This window comes from Myotis daubentonii, chromosome 6 (assembly GCF_963259705.1).
Source record: "Myotis daubentonii chromosome 6, mMyoDau2.1, whole genome shotgun sequence".
Lineage (NCBI taxonomy): Eukaryota > Metazoa > Chordata > Mammalia > Chiroptera > Vespertilionidae > Myotis > Myotis daubentonii.
Genome location: NC_081845.1, coordinates 82,183,531 through 82,203,920, shown reverse-complemented (window position 1 = coordinate 82,203,920; position 20,390 = coordinate 82,183,531). Strand labels below are relative to the sequence as shown.

Genomic DNA, 20,390 nt, shown 5'->3' with positions numbered 1-20,390 from the left:
TTGTGATTTGGGTTCGGGAAAGAAAACTTGTATTTTGTATCTTATCTTCTCCTAGCTATAAGATTTCTAGCCTTAAGATTTGGGGGCCTAATTGATTCTTGGTTTTCAAGATAAAGATTGGAATTCTTGTGGATTTTGGAGTGGTGCTGTAGCTATAACAGCTAGGAATGTTGGAGAGGCAATATCTGCATTGGAGAGCCATTAGAATAGATGATATGGGGTCTCTTTTCAGCTCTACAGTTTAGGACTATATTGAAACACTTCATTTGATTAATGTCGTCACCAACATTTTTTAATTATTAAGAATATTTTTATTAAACTAAGTAAAACTGCAAAAACAAATATGTGCCTTTTTCCTAAAGGCCACTGTTTCAAAGTGCCATTTTATCTCTGGTTTGAGAATCATCTATTTTGCTTTGGAAGGTCTTTCAGGACAACTTGAATGCTCTTGTCAGGTGGGAGTAATAAAGGTGAATATGTGTGCAAAACATTAGCAATGGCATTTAGAAGATGATGCCCAGGACCACCAGTTGCAGGTTCAGGTGGATTAATAAGACACAGCTGTGGAACAGGGATTCACACCTGTTTTTTGGGTATGGATCCTCGGGAAGGTTGAAGACTTAGTGGCACATTTTTAGCTTATTTTGTCTTTCCTGTTGAATCTCAAGGCTTCATATTACGAAGTGGAGTGTTTTGCTGCTGGAAAAGCTGAATGAAATTTTGCTTCTAGATATTTAACAAAAAGTTCTGAAAAAGAACCCTTTGCACAACTGCTGTATTGGTCTCAGAGCTATGTGGGGGACACTTTTTGATCTAAGCCACTTGGTCACCCACCTAGTAACACTGCCTTGCTCTTTGTTGAACAACTGTTCCATTTCCTTGCTTTTGATATGCAGGGTGCTTCCCATCATTTGTAACATTTCATGATGTTCATGTTTAGATGTTTGAAAATATCCTCTAAAGCAGCAGTTCTCAACCTGTGGGTCATGACCTCTTTGGCAGGGGTCGCCTAAGACCATCCTGTATATCAGATATTTACATTACGATTCATAACAGTAGCAACATTACAGTTATGAAGTAGCAACAAAAATAATTTTATGGTTGGGTCACAACATGAGGAACTGTATTTAAAGGGCCAAAAAGCCGAAACTGGTTTGGCTCATTGGATAGAGCGTCAGCCTGCGGACTGAAAGGTACCAGGTTCGATTCCGGTCAAGGGCATGTACCTGGGTTGCGGGCACATCCCCAGTAGGAGATGTGCAGGAGGCAGCTGATAGGTGTTTCTCTCTCATCGATGTTTCTGACTCTCTGTCTCTCTCCCTTCCTCTCTGTAAAAAATCAATAAAATATATTTTTTAAAAAATAAACAAATAAATAAATAAAAATAAAGGGCCAGAAGGTTGAGAACCACTGCAAAGAGATTTCTCATTTGGACTCTGTCGACTTTCCTTCTGTGCTACTTAGTAAGTTAATTAATTTCTTTTTTATGTTATCCAGTACTTCCCGTTGGACCTCGTTTTGTTAAATTCTTTAATTTGTCCTTGTTCTGATACAAGCCAGCATTCATTTTATCTAGATACCCCCCCCCCCCACCCAACACCCCCACTTTTCCATCTAGACCAGTGGTTCTCAACCTTCCTAATGCCGCAACCCTTTAATACAGTTCCTCATGTTCTGGTGACCCCCAACCATAAAATTATTTTCATTGTTACTTCATCACTGTAATTTTGCTACTGTTATGAATCGTCATGTAAATATCTGATATGCAGGATGTATTTTCATTGTTACAAATTGAACAGAATTAAAGCATAGTGATTAATCACAAAAACAATATGTTATTATATATGTGTTTTCCATTGGTCTTAGGCGACCCCTCTGAAAGGGTCGTTTGACGCCCAAAGGGGTCGCGACCCACAGGTTGAGAACCACTGATCTAGACTGTCTGCCTTCTGTATCAATTCAGCTAGTACCAGCTTTATGTTAGCTAATGTGTGAGCACACTGCTTTTCTTGTTCCTGAGACAGAAAGCTGTAATGCACTTTCATCCTTCTCCTTGGTGACAACATTCCATTGTTCCTGCAATGACTCTACCTATTGACTGACTCGATGGCTTGCATTAGAAGGTGAATCTGGCTTTTCCTACAACACTGTGACTTTCCTTCTCAGATTAGCTGCTCCATCTTCTGTAGCCCAGGCTTCTGGCAAAGGGAAATCTTGTGATCCTAAAGCATGGTTAAGGGATCTCTCCAGCTCCTGCTTTAAGTGTAATTCTTTGTCACATATATACTGAACCTCCTTCCCATAAGGCACAGGTTTCCATTTGTTTCTGTTTCAGTGCAAACAGGACTTCATTTCCCTCCTGATGAAACATAACTTTCTCTTCCTGGAGTGATGTGACTGCCTTTAAGAGCTGATTTAATTGGTCCTGTCCTGTTCTTTTTTTTCAGTAATTACTCTAAAACAAGAGTCTTTTTCGTCATTGCAGCATATTTCAATTCTTTTTCTTTTTTCACCATAGAAAGCCACACATTTGTCTTTTGTAGTGCTTGATTTTCTGTTTGCTTTTCCTGTGAAGTTTCTACTATTGTTTCATTTCCCTGTTAGATTATCCATATGTTGACTTCAAAATTCAGTAGTCTCCTCCTTTAGGTTGGTTACCATCTACCTCAGAAGTTTATTTTCACTCACTTAATTAGTGAAATTTTCACTTGAAGAAAGAAATTCATCACATTTTGCTTTGAATAAGAGCTCTTTTTTCCTTAATAGATTTTGTAAAACATCTTGTTTCTCCTTTAGCTGATTAATTTCTGAATCAGTTTGTTCACGTTGTTTTCTTTCTGGTTCAGAGGTGGCAGCAATTGAATCAATCTCTGGTGATCTTTCTCTCTTTCTGGAGGGTTCTAATTGTTGCTCCTTTTCCCTGCATTGATTTCTCAGCCCTTGTAGCCCTTCTGAGAACAATTTAGAAGACTCACTGAGTTCATCAGATTTCATTGCCTTCAGAGAGAGTGCATTCTGTGGTCATTGACCCGGTGGAGGGCTGTGGTAAAATAAGCTCAACTGACCTAAAACAGCAGAGCTGCCTTATACTGAGCTGAATTAATGCTGGTTCCTTCTCCAAAAGTTGGTTGTTTTCAATGAGATTGTTACCTTGGTTTAAGCTACTCCATCTCATTATTTTATTTTCAGCAGCAGACAGTGCTTGTTGCACTCAGTGATTCTTCCATGAATGTAGTTTGGGGAAGAACTTTTTTCTTTCTTGTCACACTATTTTGCTTTGTAACATCAGGCTTCAGTTCACATTCTTTAGCTGTTTTCCTTTTCCTCATTCTTTTCATCTTGTTCTCTTTTTGAAACATCTCTCATTTTGTACAGATGGTAATTTTTTCTTGAGGAATTTAATTCTGATTTAAAATCCTATGGTCTTTTCGTGAACTGTTTTTTTTGGTTGTTTTTTCTGTTTGTAGAATTTGAATAGACTTTTTGCATATCATGAATTTTAGATTTCGTGATATTTAGGTCACTTTCTCAGATTCCCTGCTGTAACAGATTTTCAAGTTATTCAATTTTTTCTTCATATTCATTTATTTATGACTAGAGGCCCGATGCACGAAGATTCGTGCAAGAATGGGCCTTCCTTCCCCTGGCTCTCCAGCTGGAGCCACCTTTGCACCTTTGCTCCAGCCCCGAGCCTCCTTTCTGCCTTCCTTCAGACCCAGAGCCACCTTTCCGCCTTCCCATGCTGCTCAGAGGCCCCGAGCGGCTGGGGCGGTGCTGAATGCCTGCATAGTCGCCATGGCTATGATGCAAGTGTCCTGCCCTACCCAGCTGCTTGGTACCTGTGTATGCAAATTAACCTGGCATCTTTGTTGGGTTAATTTGCATATGCACTCCTGATTGGCTTGTGGATGTTGTGAAGGTACAGTCAATTTGCATCTTTCTCTTTTATTAGTGTAGATACCTACCCCTTACTTATTGTGAACATTCTGTAGCATTGCCATTTCAAATTGATGTTTATCAATATATTTGTTTTGCTTCTGTTTAAGTTTCTTGATGGTTTATTGGAATTTGTAGAATTCATGGTGATCACAGCTGTTGGCTGTGGAAATCTGAACAAAACACCTCGAATGGCTAACTTCAGCCTCAAGTATTACAGTTGTATTTGACAGTTTATTTCCTTGTGATGAAATCAGGTTAGGAAAGTCCATGTCATCTCCATTGCAAGCTGAAGCATGAAGGTTGATGTCATCACCACTGAAGGTGATGCAAGGATGATGGTACAAGGCAAACTCCAAAATTTCTCACTGATTGTCTGACTGCAGTTTCTGCACCTTGTTCTTTAGCACAATCTGTCTTCCTTCCAGAAGTTTGATTTCCAAGTCTTTTTGTTGTAGTTGATGTCAGAAAGGAGCATTTTTGTTGCTTTATTTGAAGCTCTGACGTTTCATACTTCTGTTCTAGGTCACCACAGAGAGTTTCAGGTTTCTCATTCTCTGCTTTTGAAATTGCCTGAGTGGCTTCCACCTCCTTCTTCTTAGAGTCAAGTGTTTCTTCCTCTCTTATTTAAAAATATATTTTTATTCAGAGAGGAAGAGAGAGATGGAAACATCAATGATAAGAGAGAATCATTTATTGGCTGCCTCCTGCACGCCCCACACTGGGGATCTAGCCCGCAACCTGGGCATGTGCCCTGACTGGGAATTGAACCATGACCTCCTGGTTCATAGGTTAACATTCAACCAACTGAGCCATGCCGGCCAGGCTCTTCCTCTTTTTTTAAAAAATTATTTCATCAGCACCTCTTTTGTGAAGTTAGAGATATGTCTCTGAAAGGAGCTGCAGTGCTGCCCACTTGCCCCAGAGAATGGCCTTAGCCAGAGCCAAGGCCACCAAACCAGGAGGCCATTGCTGTGGGTCAGAGGACTGACCTGATCTGCCTGCCAAAAATGTCCAGTGCCCAGGGACAATCCCACCAACTGTCCAGGAATTGCTGCATGGGCAGGGCTAAGGATCAAATCACAATGATCCATTCCTAGGCCACACCTGAGTGGTGGAAGGGTCTTTCCACGTGGGGAACACCTGGGAGCTGAAAGGCCTGGCCTGGGCCTGACAAGGTGGGCTTCTCTGTCCCAGTGACTGTTTCCACTCCACCAACATAAACTCTACTGCCACTATGGCCACTGTGAAGGCATTGCCTTCAAACACTCCCTACACGCAGGCAAACAGAAACTACACATTCCCTTTGACTTTTTTGTCACACGGCTCATGTTGTCCTGCAGTTTGTGATTTCCACGCCACCATTTTGTTTTGTTTTGTTTTTACATTTGGGGTAGAATTCACACAGTGACACACATTCATCTTAAGAGCATAAATGGGTGATATTTGGTAGATATCTGTGCCTGCGTATTGACTCCGACACTAGTGATTTTTTGATTGCCATTTATAATGTCCACTATTCCAGAGTTGTGATTATGATAGTAGTCTCAGGGTCACCCTACATGATGGGCTTGCGAGGCTTGCTTTGATCACTGACCTAGGAATTGATAAAGTAGGGAGCACATTTGCTATGTTTGTAGATGAAACCAGATTGGAAGATATGGTGGTTAGAATTAGGAGGAATTAAAGTGTTTTAAAATTTAAACAGAACAGCCTTGGCCAGGTGGGTTTGATTTTTATTCAGGGCACATACCTAGATTGTTGGTTTGATCCCTGGTCAGGGCATGTATGGGAGGCAAACACCTTTTTTTTTTTTTTTTACATTTTCAAAAATATATCTTTATTGATTTCAGAGAGGAAGGGAGAGGGAGAGATAGAAACATCAATGATGAGAGAGAGTCATTGATTGGCTGCCTCCTGCTCATCCCCTAGTGGTGATCAAGCCCACAACCCAGACATGTGCCCTTGACCGGACTTGAACCTGGACCCTTCAGTCCACAGGCTGATGCTCTACCCACTGAGCAAAACCAGCTTAGGGCAAGGCAAACCTATTGATGTTTTTGTCTCACATAGATGTTTCTCTCTCTGCCTCCCTTCCCTTTCCTCTCTTTAAAGTCAGTGGGTAAGTTAGCAGTGTGTTCAGATTTTTAACTAAAGCAATGAAATCTAAGGTCAAATAGAATGTTATTTCTGGGAATAGGACTCAAGGAAATGGTATAAAATGGCAAAGGACTTAACTGTAATAAATTATAGTGGAAAGTTGTCTACTAGACTATAGTTATAATAACACTATAGTTATAATGACCTTAATGATATTTTCATTGCAATAAGAGCAATGAGGTAACAAGACTCTCTCTCTCTCTCTCTCTCTCTCTCTCTCTCTCTCTCTCTCTCTCTCTTTCTCTTTCTCATTGAAGGAAGTTTAATGATGTTTAAGAGCTCACTTTCTGCCGGAACCGGTTTGGCTCGGTGGATAGAGCGTCGGCCTGCGGACTGAAGGGTCCCAGGTTCGATTCCGGTCAAGGGCATGTACCTGGGTTGCGGGCATATCCCTAGTGGGAGATGTGCAGGGGGCAGCTGATCGGTGTTTCTCTCTCATCGATGTTTCTGACTCTCTATCTCTCTCCCTTCCTCTCTGTAAAAAAAAAAAAAAATCAATAAAATAATATTTTTTTTAAAAAAAGAGCTCACTTTCTGACTTTCCATCTGGGTTCTACTAAATTACTCTTCTCATAGTCGGATTATGTAACTGTTTCCTAGTCTATAAAAGGAACAAATGATAGTGCCTGCCTTATGCAGGGTGTTCTGCAGACTAAATTATAATGAATGTAAAGTTCTTAGCTCAGGGATTGGCCCATAGTAAGTTTTTAAATGCTATTGTTATTTTAGAGGTTCTAAAATTAGGGTAATGTATTATGGGTATCAGAATTTTTTATCATAAAACCAGGAAGTTTTAAAAGTTAGATGTTCTGAGCTATCATTTCACTTTTGAAATCTTTCTCTTATGGTAGAGTTTTCAGTCACGTTACTAAGTACTACTAGGGAAAACTGGATACCTGTAAATGTAAACTTTGTTTAACAGCATTCTCTTTATTCTAACTTAAAATAGTTGTTCTCATCCTTTTCTATTGTAGCCCTCAATCATACAGTCACTAGGATCCAGAACTCAGAACACGGAGATAACAAAATCAGACACTGAAGGTAAAACAAAAGGTAAGTGTTTCAATAAAATCTTGATACTAAGATTGAAACATGCTCAGAAATTTATATTTGTTGAAGGCATTTGTCAACACCATACCACTTGATCAGAGTATTAAATCCTGCTAGCTATAGGTATCATGAGGTCAAAGATTTTAATATGCTTTGTTCACTAATGTTCTACCCTGACAGAACTGTGCCTAGAGCATAGCAGGAACTTCGTAAGCAGTTGAATGGATATGATTAATGAAATTATTACTTAATTTCACATATGGTATTAGCTGAAATTATTAAATTCATTTTAATAGTTTCTAGTATACATTACTTTGCACTAGATAGAAACTTAAGTATTTATGGAAAGAATCAATGTATATAAGTTATATTACTTACATTCTTTATTTTAGCTAAGGAATATTGTAGAGCGTTATTTGCCTATGAAGGTACTAATGAAGATGAACTTACTTTTAAAGAGGGAGACATAATCCACTTGATAAGTAAGGTAAGATCTTTCTCTGGTTTGAAAATCATATGTAATTTATTCATAGAAACATTTTTTCAGTATTCTTATATTCCCCCTAGCATCTGAGCCCTGGAAGTGCTGGGACTTGTCATGTTTGTTTCTGTGTCCTGAGAACCTGGCACATAGTGAGAGGCCCGCACGCGCGCACGTGTGTGTGTGTGTGTGTGTTTAGGAAACTTTGTTATAATTGATATTATTGGGAATTATTTTTACCGTCATGTTGCGCTTTTCTTTAACCTTAACCCACCTCCAGGTTTCTGTTCTTACTTTCTCTTTTGCCTCATCCCATTTTATTTGAACCTACTGTTTGTTGTTTTGTTTTTAATACATTAAGCGCCCAGTCAGTCACCAGTGACTGACACTATACTTTCTGTCCAGAAGATAAAACAGGCTGGGCGCTTAACATGTTGATATTTAAAAAAAAACCAAAAAAAAAAAACCCACAAGGAATAATGAGGAAACAATTTAAATGTCCCTCAACATGTAAAATTATCCTGTGGAAAGTAATGCAGCTAAACAGTATTATTGGTATGTAGGCAAAATCCTATAATTAGTCTTTGTAAGAGAGCAAAATTATAAATATTTTGTTTTTGGTGTAATCCCATTGAATCATTTTTGAAATTTATTTCTATTGTTTTAAATTAATGATCAGATGATTCACTGTATGCCATTTTTAATATTCATACAGTTTGGATTAATTTCTCATGGAAGGATGGCATTTTGAAGGAATTGAAGAACGTGTTAATTTCTAAACCAAGTGAATAATGTGATTAATATTGAGTATTAAAATGTTGGGAAGAATATTTAGTAAGATAACAGTTTGGAAATTCATATTCTCTTTTCACCCTCCTCTCCTACTTCCTTTTCTTTTTTCTTTCTCCTCCCCAAGAACTTTTTATCCTTATAAGTTAAATTTAAAACACTTGACTTATAAACCCAACTTTATAACTGCTGCTAGAAGCAATAGTGAGAAATATTTTTTATTAGGAGGATCTCATGATATGTTTAGGTATTTTTTTTTCCTTGTAAAAAATAATGGAATTCAATATTTTCTATAATTTTTTCTTATTTAAAGATAACCCTTATTTTAATTATTCTTCATGTTGAATTTTAGGAGACTGGAGAAACTGGCTGGTGGAAGGGTGAACTTAATGGTAAAGAAGGAGTATTTCCGGACAATTTTGCTGTTCATATAAATGAACTGGATAAGGACTTTCCAGTAAGCTTTATTTTTCAATGATGATAATAGTTTAAAGAACCTTTTCTCAATATTTTTTAAAAAAACAGAATGTTTACATTGTTGCTGAATACTGTTATGAGGGTGTCTTAGATTCATGTCTTCAAGTAACTTATTTGAATAATAGTAAAAACAAAACAGTATTTCAGTTCTGTCCTTTATTCCTGGTTTTCTTTCCCTGCTGATAATATTGGAGAGTAACCTTTGACTCATTACGTTTTTTAAAAAATACATTTTTTATTGATTTCAGAGGGGGAGAGAGATAGAAACATTAATGATGAGAGAGAATCACTGATCGGCCACCTCCTGCATACCCCCCTGCTGGGGATCGAGCCTGCAACCTAGGCATGTGCCCTGACTGGGAATCAAACCGAGACCTCCTCGTTCATAGGTGGATGCTCAACCTCTGAGCCATACCAGCTGGGCTCATTACTTTATTTAATTAAGTGGGAGGGGAGTCAGAGGTGGTGGAGATGGGAAAAGCAGTGTGGGGAGAGGGATACCTGCAATAATGTCAACATTAAAAGTTTTGGGGTTTTTTGCCCTGACTGTGCTGGGGTCCAACCCCAGCAGGTCCAGGGGTCCCCAAAGGTGTGGACAGAGTCGGTGAAGAAGGAATGACACAGACAGCGTTCAGTTGATCAGCAGCCTAGCCAGGATCTCTAGCCAAGTTCTGGTCAGGATCTCCAGCCAGGTTCTGTGTCCATGTTCTCCAGCCAGGTTCAGTCACCAGGTTTTAGTCAGGTTCTCTTGCCATGTTCTAGCCAGGTTCTGTAGCCAGGTTCTGTCTCTAGGTTCTGTGTCCTGTTGTCTTGTTACATCTGTATTTATACCAGTTGATTCCAATCCTATCAATCTCTATTCCAAAGGTTAGGGCGTTTCTTATCTCCATTCCAGGGAGTAAAGATTATGTAGCTTAAGCATGATTGTTCGTAGTTAAAGTGATTAACTACCCGCCTGGCACTTAGTTAAGGGGTTTTATCCCCTCTCTAACTTCAGGGAAAAATCCCTACCTGGGGAAACAACCTTTCTCAGAGAGGTGACCTTGGTTAAAACACATAGCGCCAAGAAGGTGAGCAAACATATTAAGAACAGTATGCCATATACGCCAGGCCCCTTGAAACATATGCTGTGCAGATGTTTCTTCCCTGCAGCGACTGTGTCAAGCAGCAAGGATGGACCGGCTCCCAGCATGACTGGTTTGGTTCAGTGGCTAGAGCGTCGGCCTGCGGACTCAAGGGTCTCAGGTTCGATTCCAGTGAAGGGCATGTACCTTGGTTGCGGGCACGTCCCCAGTGGAGAGTGTGCAGGAGGTAGCTGATTGATGTTTGTCTCTCATCAATGTTTCTAACTCTCTATCCCTCTCCCTTCCTCTCTGTAAAAAATCAATAAAATATATATTTTTTTATTTTTATTTTTTTTTGATACTTTTTTTTTAATTAAATCTTTATTGTTCAGATTATTACATTTGTTCCTCTTTTTTTCCCCCCCATAACTCCCCTCCTCCCAGGTCCCGCCCCACCCTCCGCCCTCACTCCCCATCCACTGTCCTCATCCATAGGTGCACGATTTTTGTCCAGTCTCTTCCCACATCTCCCACACCCCTTTCCCCCCCAAGAATAGTCAGTCCATTCCCTTTCTATGTCCCTGATTCTATTATAATCAACAGTTCATTCTGTTCATCAGATTATTTATTCACTTGATTCTTAGATTCACTTGTTGATAGATGCATATTTGTTGTTCATAATTTGTATCTTTACCTTTTTCTTCCTCTTCCTCTTCTTAAAGGATACCTTTCAGCATTTCATATAATCCTGGTTTGGTGGTGATGAACTCCTTTAGCTTTTCCTTATCTGTGAAGCTCTTTATCTGACCTTCAATTCTGAATGATAGCTTTGCTGGATAAAGTAATCTTGGTTGTAGGTTCTTGGTATTCATCACTTTGAATATTTCTTGCCACTCCCTTCTGGCCTGCAAAGTTTCTGTTGAGAAATCAGCTGACAGTCGTATGGGTATTCCCTTGTAGGTAACTGAGTTTCTTTCTCTTGCTGTTTTTAAGATTCTCTCTTTATCTTTTGCTCTTGGCATTTTAATTATGATGTGTCTTGGTGTGGTCCTCTTTGGATTCCTTTTGTTTGGGGTTCTCCGCGCTTCTTGGACCTGTAAGTCCATTTCTTTCACCAGGTGGGGGAAGTTTTCTGTCATTATTTCTTCAAATAGGTTTTCAATATCTTGCTCTCTCTCATCTTCTGGCACCCCTATAATTCTGATGTTGGTACGCTTGAAGCTGTCCCAGAGGCTCCTTACACTATCCTCGCATTTTTGGATTCTTTTTTCATTCTGCTTTTCCGGTTGGATGTTTTTTGCTTCCTCGCATTTCAAATCATTGACTTGATTCTTGCGCTCCTCTGGTCTGCTGTCGGGCGTCTGTATAATATTCGTTATTTCAGTCCGTGTATGCTTAATTTCTAGTTGGTTCCCCAATATAAGATCGAGGGTCTTATTAGTTTTCGTGTAGATCTCATTAAGTTTATCGGCAGCTTCTAAACAGTTCTTGAGAGACCTTAAAAGTGTGGTTCTGAACTCTATATCTTCCATTGACAATTTTGTCCTTTTTCTTTGTCTCTGCATTTTGTTATGCTTCCTTGGTGCACCCCCTAGTGGTCTTTGTTCCAATATATATTTTTTTTTAAAAAAAGTTTTTTTTTTAAAGGAAGAAAAGAAACACCAACACACACACACACACACACACACACACACACACACCTTTTAATATGGAAACAGATACCCTTAATAAATTACAAAAAAAATAAAATATTACATGCAGTGGAAAAAGAAAAAAAAGCTGGCCATTCTAGTTAGATAAATTAGCACTTAGCTGGAAGACATTATATTTTTATTTAATTTGTTGAAAATAAGGCAATGTAGATCTTACTGTTACTCTGTCAGTTCATTCTTTGGTAGGATAAAAGTTAGTCTTTGCCTCCTTATAGGATTTAATCTACTAGTATCTATTTTACTTCTCACGGTGAATAAAGTAAATCTGAGTTGCATCAGTAATCTTTTGTTTCTGTGCACCTTGATCCCTTCTTCCCCCATGGAGTGATGAATCTAATTGAGTTTTAAAAATATATAGGGGGAAAGGGAGTTAGAGTGCAGATACACAGCAAGACAGTCTACCACATTTGACTTAGGCAATGCAAAACTCTCTAATCTTCTCAGTTTCGCATTTAGTTAAGTAAATTACCAGAGGTTACTCTGTGGAGGCGCACACTGTTTGAGGCCCTTCCTTAGCTGGATTTGATTCAGCCTCCAGTGTGCTTTATTTTTTTATACTTTTTTTTCCTGCTTATTGAATTTAGGGAGAGAAAGAAACATCAGTTTGTTCGATTAATTCATGCATTTATTGGTTGATTTCTTGTATGTGCCCTGACTGGGGATTGAACTCGCAACTTTAGTGTATGGAGATGGCGCTCTAATCCACTGAACTACCTGGCCAGGGCTTTTTCTTAATGAATACTTTTTTTTTTTTTCGTCTTTTATTGGATGCTTATACCCTATTGATTATTATTTTAAACTAGAGGCCCGGCGCACAAAAATTTGTGCACTATGGGGGGGGGCGGTCCCTCAGCCCAGCCTGTGCCCTCTCGCAGCCTGGGACCCCTCGGGAGATAACGACCTGCTGGCTTAGGCCTGCTTCTGGGTGGCAGAGGGCAGGCCCAATCCCTAGGTGCAGCCCCTGGTCGGGCTCAGAGCAGGGCCGATTGGGGAGTTGGGGCACTGCCCCATCATGCACAGAGCAGGGCAGATTGGGAGGTTGTGATGCCACCCTCAGTCACGCTCAGGGTAGGGCCAATTGGGGGGTTGGGGCACCGTCCCCTGTCACACTCAAGGCAGGGTCGATGGGGAGGTTGCGGCGCCACCCCCTGTCATGCACAGAGCAGGGCCAGTCAGGGGGGTTGGGGTGCTGCCCCCGTCACACACAGAGCAGGGCCCATCAGGGGGTTGGGGCACCACCCTCTGTCACCCACAGAGCAGGGCCGATCAGGAGGTTGGGGTGCCGCCACTCTCACACTCAGGGCAGGGCCGATGGGGAGGTTATGGCTCTACCCCATCACACACAGAGCAGGGCCCGTGGGGGGGGGGGTGTTGGGGAGCTCCCCCCATCAGGCACAGAGCAGGGCTGCTCAGGGCGTTGGGGCCCCGCCCCCTGTCACATACAAAGCCGCAGGGCGATCAGGGGGTTTGGGCGCTGCCCCCTGTCACGCTGATCCCGGTGCCGGGAGGCATATTACCCTTTTACTATATAGGGTAGAGGCCTGGTGCATGGGTGGGGCCAGCTGGTTTGCCCTGAAGGGTGTCCTGGATCAGGGTGGGGGTCCCCACTGGGGTGCCTGGCCAGTCTGGGTGAGGGGCTGAGGGCTGTTTTCAGGCTGGGACTGACTGAAGTTCCCAACTGCTTTTTTTCTTTTTTTTTTTTTTTATTCTGGGCCAGCTTTACCTTGAGGCTTGGCTCCAGCTCTTAGGCCTCCGGCTGAAAGTAGGTTTCTGGTCTTTGCTTACAGTGTTGCGAATCTGCTGGCTGAAGTCCGGCGGTATTTGTTACAATGTTTCTTAAACTGCTCGCTCAGAGGCCTGCAGCCGCAGGCGGGGAACGTTGGTTTCCTCGATCCTCTGTCACTGAGGCAAGCAAGCCTCCTGTTAGTTTCAAGCTGCCTGGCTGCCGGCCGCCATCTTGGCTGACAGTTAATTTGCATATCTTGCTGATTAGCCAGTGAAAAGGGTAGCGGTCATACGCCAATTACCATGTTTCTCTTTTATTAGTGTAGATTTGGAAAAACCAAATTCACATACTTAGAAAGGTGTCTCGAGTTTTTTAACTCATTAGGTAAATCCTTATAAATCTAAGAGAATTTGAATAAATTAAGGAAACACATACCTTTACTTTTATCTTCTTTTTGATCATTCTGAAGAATCAAGAATGAAAGCTACATATATTTACTAGCTGCTCTTTTTGTTGTTTAAACAATGAGTATTTCTTTTCCTTTCCCTCCTACCCCTCCCCACCCAAGTGTCAATTGCTAAACACAGTGAAATGGTACATAGAAATCTTAAACTAGGGGGAGGCAGAACAGAACAGTTTTGCTCTTCAAGAATTCGTAGTTTTATCTAACACTGATAAATTTTGATCGAGGAGGTATTCTAATAGAATAAAATTTTCTCCATGACCTTTTGTGGAGTTGTTAGGATTTTATTTTATAATTTTTAGCTGGTAGGGATTAAGGGGGGATGTTCATATAATTTAGATTTTTAATGATCAGAATTTATTTTAAGTATATTTAATATATAAGTATTGAACTGTTTTCACCATTATTATTTTAATAGAAACCAAAGAAACCACCACCTCCTGCTAAGGGTCCAGGTATGTAAGAAAACTGTTTTTTCAGTTTGCTGTTTTTATATCTTTAAATTCTAAAATGGTGAAATTTGGTGTTATGTACACCATTTATTTTCATTAGCAAACAAAGTGCTATGTATCAATTTTTAGAAATATATAGAAACTGAGTGTTCACATGCATTAATATCTGTTAGTGTTTTTCAACAGATATCAATTAATACAAGGTATGAAATAGGAATGTTGAAAATAATTTATATACTTTAGTTCTATGTCATTTTTATTAAGAGAATTGACTAAGAACTGCTGAGAAACTTAATATATTGACCTGACAAATTATTTTTTCTGTCTTTTCAGATGAAATCCATTTTTTAATGTCTCAAACAAATGCTGATGTTTTATGTACTCTTCCTTAAGGGAGTGTGTTAGGGATTAAAGAAACTAGAAGAGTTTATTTTTTTAAAGAGTTGAATTAAACAAACCTAGAAGAATTTTCCAGAGTTTTATAATTTGGCTCTTTGTCTATGTCTGTGAATTTCAAAGCACCCAATTTCTGATGTTTATAAATACAGTACAATTTTTTCTGAAAGATTTGCTCTTTATAGAATAATGCAAGTCCTTTCTTGCTCTATAGTTTTAGCCTTGTATCTGCTGACCTAATCCCAGACCATGGAAAAAAGTTAAAAATAACTTCTATATAAGATAGTTTTGGAGGCTTTGTAGACACTAGTTAAATTGGTCCTACAAAGTTTATTAAAATCTTCTATATATATAAAAGGCTAATATGCAAAGTGTCCCCTTGGGAATTTGACCGCTCCCTATGACATGTACTAACCACCAGGGGGAGGTGCGGAATGAAGGAAGGGCCCAGCCAGCAGCCGGAAGGCCCTGATTGGCCCTGATCACTGGCCAGGCCAAGGGAACCTGCCTGTGCACAAATTTTGTGCACCTGGCCTCTAGCTATATAAAATAAAACACTTAATTCCACAGTTGCTATAGCAGCATTTCAAGTCTCAACAGTCAATATCAGACAGAACAGCAGTAGAATATTTCCATCACTGTAGTTAGTTCTCTAGACGGTGGTGTAGAGGACATGAATACCTTCATTTGACAAAAAAAAAACCACAAAAAACTCAGATTACAGAGTTATTACTTACTCATGCTAACAGTGGGAGGTTTAGCATTAAATTGAGCATAATGATTCTGCTTTATTGTTCTTTTTGTTGACCATGTTTTCATCTGATGTTATTTTTAAATGAACCTGTACTAAAATTGTCTTTGTGCTCTAAAATGATTTTTTTAAGGTATGAACTTTGTTTTTTTCCTTAGCCCCAAAGCCTGAGCCGATATCTACAGAGAAAAAGTATTTTCCTGTAAAGCCTGAAGAAAGAGGTATGCCTAATTTTTCCACTTTAAAAAAAAATAACTTTCTTTTGTTGTCTTGCCACACTGAGCCATTTATACTGATATTTAATAAATGTTTAGTATTTACTTTGCAATGTTTGGTGTTTTCTGGGAGGAATAGTTTGTCAAGATCCATAAGAAGTTTAGATTTTACCAATTTATATCCATTAAAATGTTAAACCATTTTTTTTTGTAAGGGTTTAGTATTTATTCATAGTTATTTCAAATAATGTATAAGAAAACTAAGCATAAACATTCATACTTTTATTATTTTTTTAGTGCCCCAGTCGAGAAACATTGTTAAAATAGGGTTATTTAAAACATGGAAGTGATTAATTATGTATTGTTCAATTTTCACTTCACTTATCATGTAAACTTGAACGTTATTCAGGATACCTGTATGTATTTTGTTAAAAAACATTACTTCAACTCAGCCAGTGTGGCTCACTGGTTGAGCATCCACCTATGAACCAGGAGGTCCCAATCAGGACACATGTCCAGGTTGCAGTGCGGGGCATGCAGAAGGCAGTCGATCAGTGATTCTCATCATTGATGTTTCTATCTTTCCCTCCTTCTCTGAAGTCAAAAATATATTTAAAAACAAAGAAAAAACATTACTTCATTACTTATTTTGTGTGGCTATTATTAGTTTGTAGAATATACCTCCTTTGTACAGAAAGATCTAGAATGGTTATATCTAGTAGATGAGGCTATATTTACCTGCAAAAACATGAATACTGTTTTAGAATGGTTTTGTTTCTGCTGCCTTTCTTCGTTTCTTACCTAACGTGTGACTGACCTCTCTTAACTGATTTCCCCTACTTTAGTTCCTTGTCTTGCTTATATTTTACATCTTTACAGAATTCATTTTTTTAATAGACTATTTTTTAAAAGAGTTTTTTTTAAAATTTATTGATTTGAAAGAGAGAAAGAAAATTGATTTGAGAGAGAGGGAGAAAAAGAGAAAGAGAATTGATTTGTTGTTCTACTTATTTATGCATTCATTGATTGATACTTGTATGTGCCCTGACTGGGGATCAAACCTGAAACCTTGACTTTACTGGGGCAGTGCTCCAACCAACTGAACAACCCATCCAGGGCTCAAAACAGTTTTAGAGTTAAGCAAAATTGAATGGAAGGCACAGAGTTCCCACATACTAATTACCTGCACACATGTACAAACTTCCCCACTATCAACATCTGCACCAGGGTGGTCCAGTACTACATTTGTTATAATCAGTTCACCTCCATTTGCCACATCATGGTCATCCAAAGATGATAGTTTTTATTAGGGTTCACTCCTGGTGTACATTTTACGAGTTTGGACAAATGTGTAATTTGGTAAATGTACATTATAATATCATACAAAATAGTCTCGCTGCCCTAAAATTCCTCTCTGAGAGGACTTTTCATGTCTTTCTGCTCCGAATTCCTGACAACCACTGATCTTTTCATTTTCTCCATAGTTTTACCTTTTTCAGAATGTCATATAGTTATAATCATACAGTGTGTAGCTTTTCACATTGGTTTCTTTTACTTTGTAATATGTCTTTAAAGTTCCTTCAAGTCTTTCAGAGTTTAATTGCTCATTTCTTTTTAGTGCTGATTAATATTCTATTATCTGGGGCCATTTACCTACTGAGGGGTTGTTTCCAGCTTTGGCAGTTATGAATAAAGCTCTCTTCACATCTCCATGCAGGTTTTATATATCTGTTTTCATTTCATCAGGTTAAATACCAAGGAGTGTTATTATTAGATCATATGGTAAGAGTATGTTTAGTTTTATAAGAAACCACCAAACTGTCTTCCAAAGTGTGTGTACCATTTTGCATTCCCACCAACAGTGATTGAGAGCTCCTATTGCTCAGTATCCTGTCCAGTATTTGGTATTGTTGGGAACTGATTCCAAATTATATTTTTGTTACCATCTTCTACTGTTTTCACTCATTAAATGCAACAACCAGTCTTTTCCCTGAATATGTTATGCTCCTTCATAGCTTTATCTCTTATTCAGTAATTGAGCTCTGCGTGTGTAATGCAAAGCGCTGAGGTTTGGTAAAACCTCAGGGTAATGCTTGCCAATTCCAAAGAAATAACCTGGAGAACTGGCTGTGAAAGGCATGGATTTATTAGGACTTACTGGTACATGCACACCAGGGCCATGCAGTAAAGTTTTTCCTGCTGCACCAGCTACCACTTTTGAAGTTGAGCTATTAACTCCCATCTGGCCTACAGATAGGCCACACAGAGGGCAGGCAGCCAGTACCATTGTTTTGCTGCCACCCAGACTTTCCCAACACAAGATTTTAAAGAGTAAAGAAAACAGAGAAAAACAGAGCCTACAGGAGGAGGGGGACAGCTGCTGTGTGAGATCAAAATACTAGCTGTTTTCTGATTGAGAAGCTGGCTCGTCTCCCAAGGTCTCACAGTCCACTTACTGATGGCATTCACCATATTCCCCACAGGGTGGGAGAAGGAGGGGGAGCATGGGAAGGGGCCCATGTTCCCATTTACCATACAATATGGAAGATTTCCGTATTCCTTTTTTTTACGTTTGAGAATTTTATTTATGATATAAAAGTAATTTATCTCCTATATGATAGGCTAATATGCAAAAAAAAAAACTGTGGAACTACTGGTTGCTATGACGCACACTGACCACCAGAGGGCAGACATTCGACGCAGGAGCTGCCATCTGGTGTTCAGTGCGCTCCCATAGGGAGAGCACATCTCAGCCAGAAGCTGGGCTCACAACTGGCGAGAGCAGCAGTGGTGGCGGGAGCCTCTCCCACCTTCCCAGCAGCGCTAAGAATGTCCGACTGGCGGCTTAAGAGGAGTGGGCCTAAGCTGTCAGTTGGACATCCCCCGAGGGCTCCTGGCCTGCAAGAGAGCGCAGGACAGGCTGAGGGGACCCCCCCCCCCCCACCTTGAGTGCCCGAATTTCATGCACCGGGCCTCTAGTACTTAATAAAAGCATTTCTTAATCTCAGATTAGTCCTTTGTGGTATCGCTATTGTTAGGTCTGGTTTTTGGATCAGTTCATTATAGTACTTGGTTATAATATCTGTCCCTCATGAAACTCATGTACAGATATGTAGAAGTGTATTGCTGGTTTCATCTACATTATGATATTTCTCTTATAGTCCTCTCCATCAAATAGATAGTGGTTTGTTAAAATTCAGATGCTGACTTCTCATATTTTCTGAGCTCTGTGAGTTGATCTTATAAACAAAATCAAAGATAATTGCTTTTTGTACATTTATTTCCTCAGAATCCTGGCCATGATGAAGTAGCAAAGACTGAGTTTTCCCCCCTGAGTCAAACTAGAAAATGACAAAATGTTTGACAGTTTCAGATACTGAACAACAAGTAGCATAGGATTGTTATACTGAGAGAAATTTTCACTGAAACAAGAAAGGCAAGCCCTGAAATGATTCCCAGCTTATTGTCTAAAAGCATTTAATAAGCAACAGAAAAGAGGAAGCCAGACAGAGCTTAGTTTTTCCGAAGAGTTGAGGAGATGGGGGTTTAGGGAGGCCAAGGCAGCTACAGTGTGTGGGGCAGAGTGCCAGAATGGCTGTAACTGCACAGGAGAGAGCACTCAGAGATCCTGTGGAACTTACCATGAGGCTTTCTTTGGCTGAGTACTGAATTACACACATGTGTAAGAGAACTTGGATAGCTTGAGAAATAAGTGCTGAAAAGCATTTGGTGAAGCAATTTCTGGAACTCACAAAAATTTTGTTCTTACAAGCCATCTTGGAAAGAACTCAAGGCATTAGATAGAATTTCTAATAAAGTATCTCACCGTAGGTGCTCTGCAGCTATCTTGGAAACAAATGAAACTAATTTCAGAACAAAATTCAAAAAAAACACAAACAAACAACCTACAGGCATACCTTATTATTATTATTATTATTATTATTATTATTATTATTATTGCTAGGGGCCCGGTGCACGAAATTCGTGCACTGGGTGGCGGGGGGGGGGGAGTGTCCCTCAGCCCAGCCTGCCCCCTCTCACATACTGGGAGCCCTCAGGCGTTGACCCCCATCACCCTCCAATCGCAGGATTGGCCCCTTGCCCAGGCCTGACACCTCTGACAGAGGCGTCCGGCCCGGGCAGCGGGGACCCGCAGCTGCAGTGGCCCCACAATCGTGGGCTTCGCTTTAGGCCCAGGCAAGAGACCCCTAGCTCCTGGGACTGCCAGCTTCGACCGTGCCCAGCTCCCATCGCTGGCTCCACCCCTACTTCCTGCTATCACTGGCCAGGGTGGCAAAGGCGCCTGATTCTCCCATCATGGCTGGGGGGCAGGGCAAAGGCGGCCCTTGGGCCGCCTTTGCCCTGCCCCCCAGCTCTTAGCTCCCCCCTGGGTTTCCGATCACTGTCAGTGGCAGGGGGCTTCTTCCTGCTTTCCCTTTTGCCTCCCTGCATTGTGCCTACATATGCAAATTAACCGCCATCTTGTTGGCAGTTAACTGCCAATCTTAGTTGGCAGTTAATTTGCATATAGCCCTGATTAGCCAATGAAAGGGTAGCTCGTACGCCAATTACCATTTTTCTCTTTTATTAGTGTTGATTATTATTATTATTGTGCTTGGCTTTATTGTGTTTCACAGATGTTGTTTTCTTTTACAAATTGAAGGCAAAATCCTTCTACCAGCAAAGATTACAACTTGCTTTATTGTGGTACTTGCTTT

At 40.1% G+C, this 20,390-nt stretch overlaps 1 protein-coding gene across 3 annotated transcripts in view; it reads left to right on the top strand.

Annotated features, from left to right (window-relative positions):
• The window catches only part of CD2AP (CD2 associated protein), a 116,955-nt gene that overhangs the window by 66,382 nt on the left and 30,183 nt on the right, over positions 1 to 20,390 (top strand). For all 3 annotated transcript variants that reach the window (XM_059701489.1, XM_059701488.1, XM_059701490.1), the window contains 5 exons: positions 7,071 to 7,149; positions 7,539 to 7,633; positions 8,769 to 8,873; positions 14,277 to 14,313; positions 15,616 to 15,678. In XM_059701489.1, the coding sequence (XP_059557472.1) occupies positions 7,071 to 7,149; positions 7,539 to 7,633; positions 8,769 to 8,873; positions 14,277 to 14,313; positions 15,616 to 15,678 (379 nt within the window). The remainder of the gene's footprint in view (positions 1 to 7,070; positions 7,150 to 7,538; positions 7,634 to 8,768; positions 8,874 to 14,276; positions 14,314 to 15,615; positions 15,679 to 20,390) is intronic.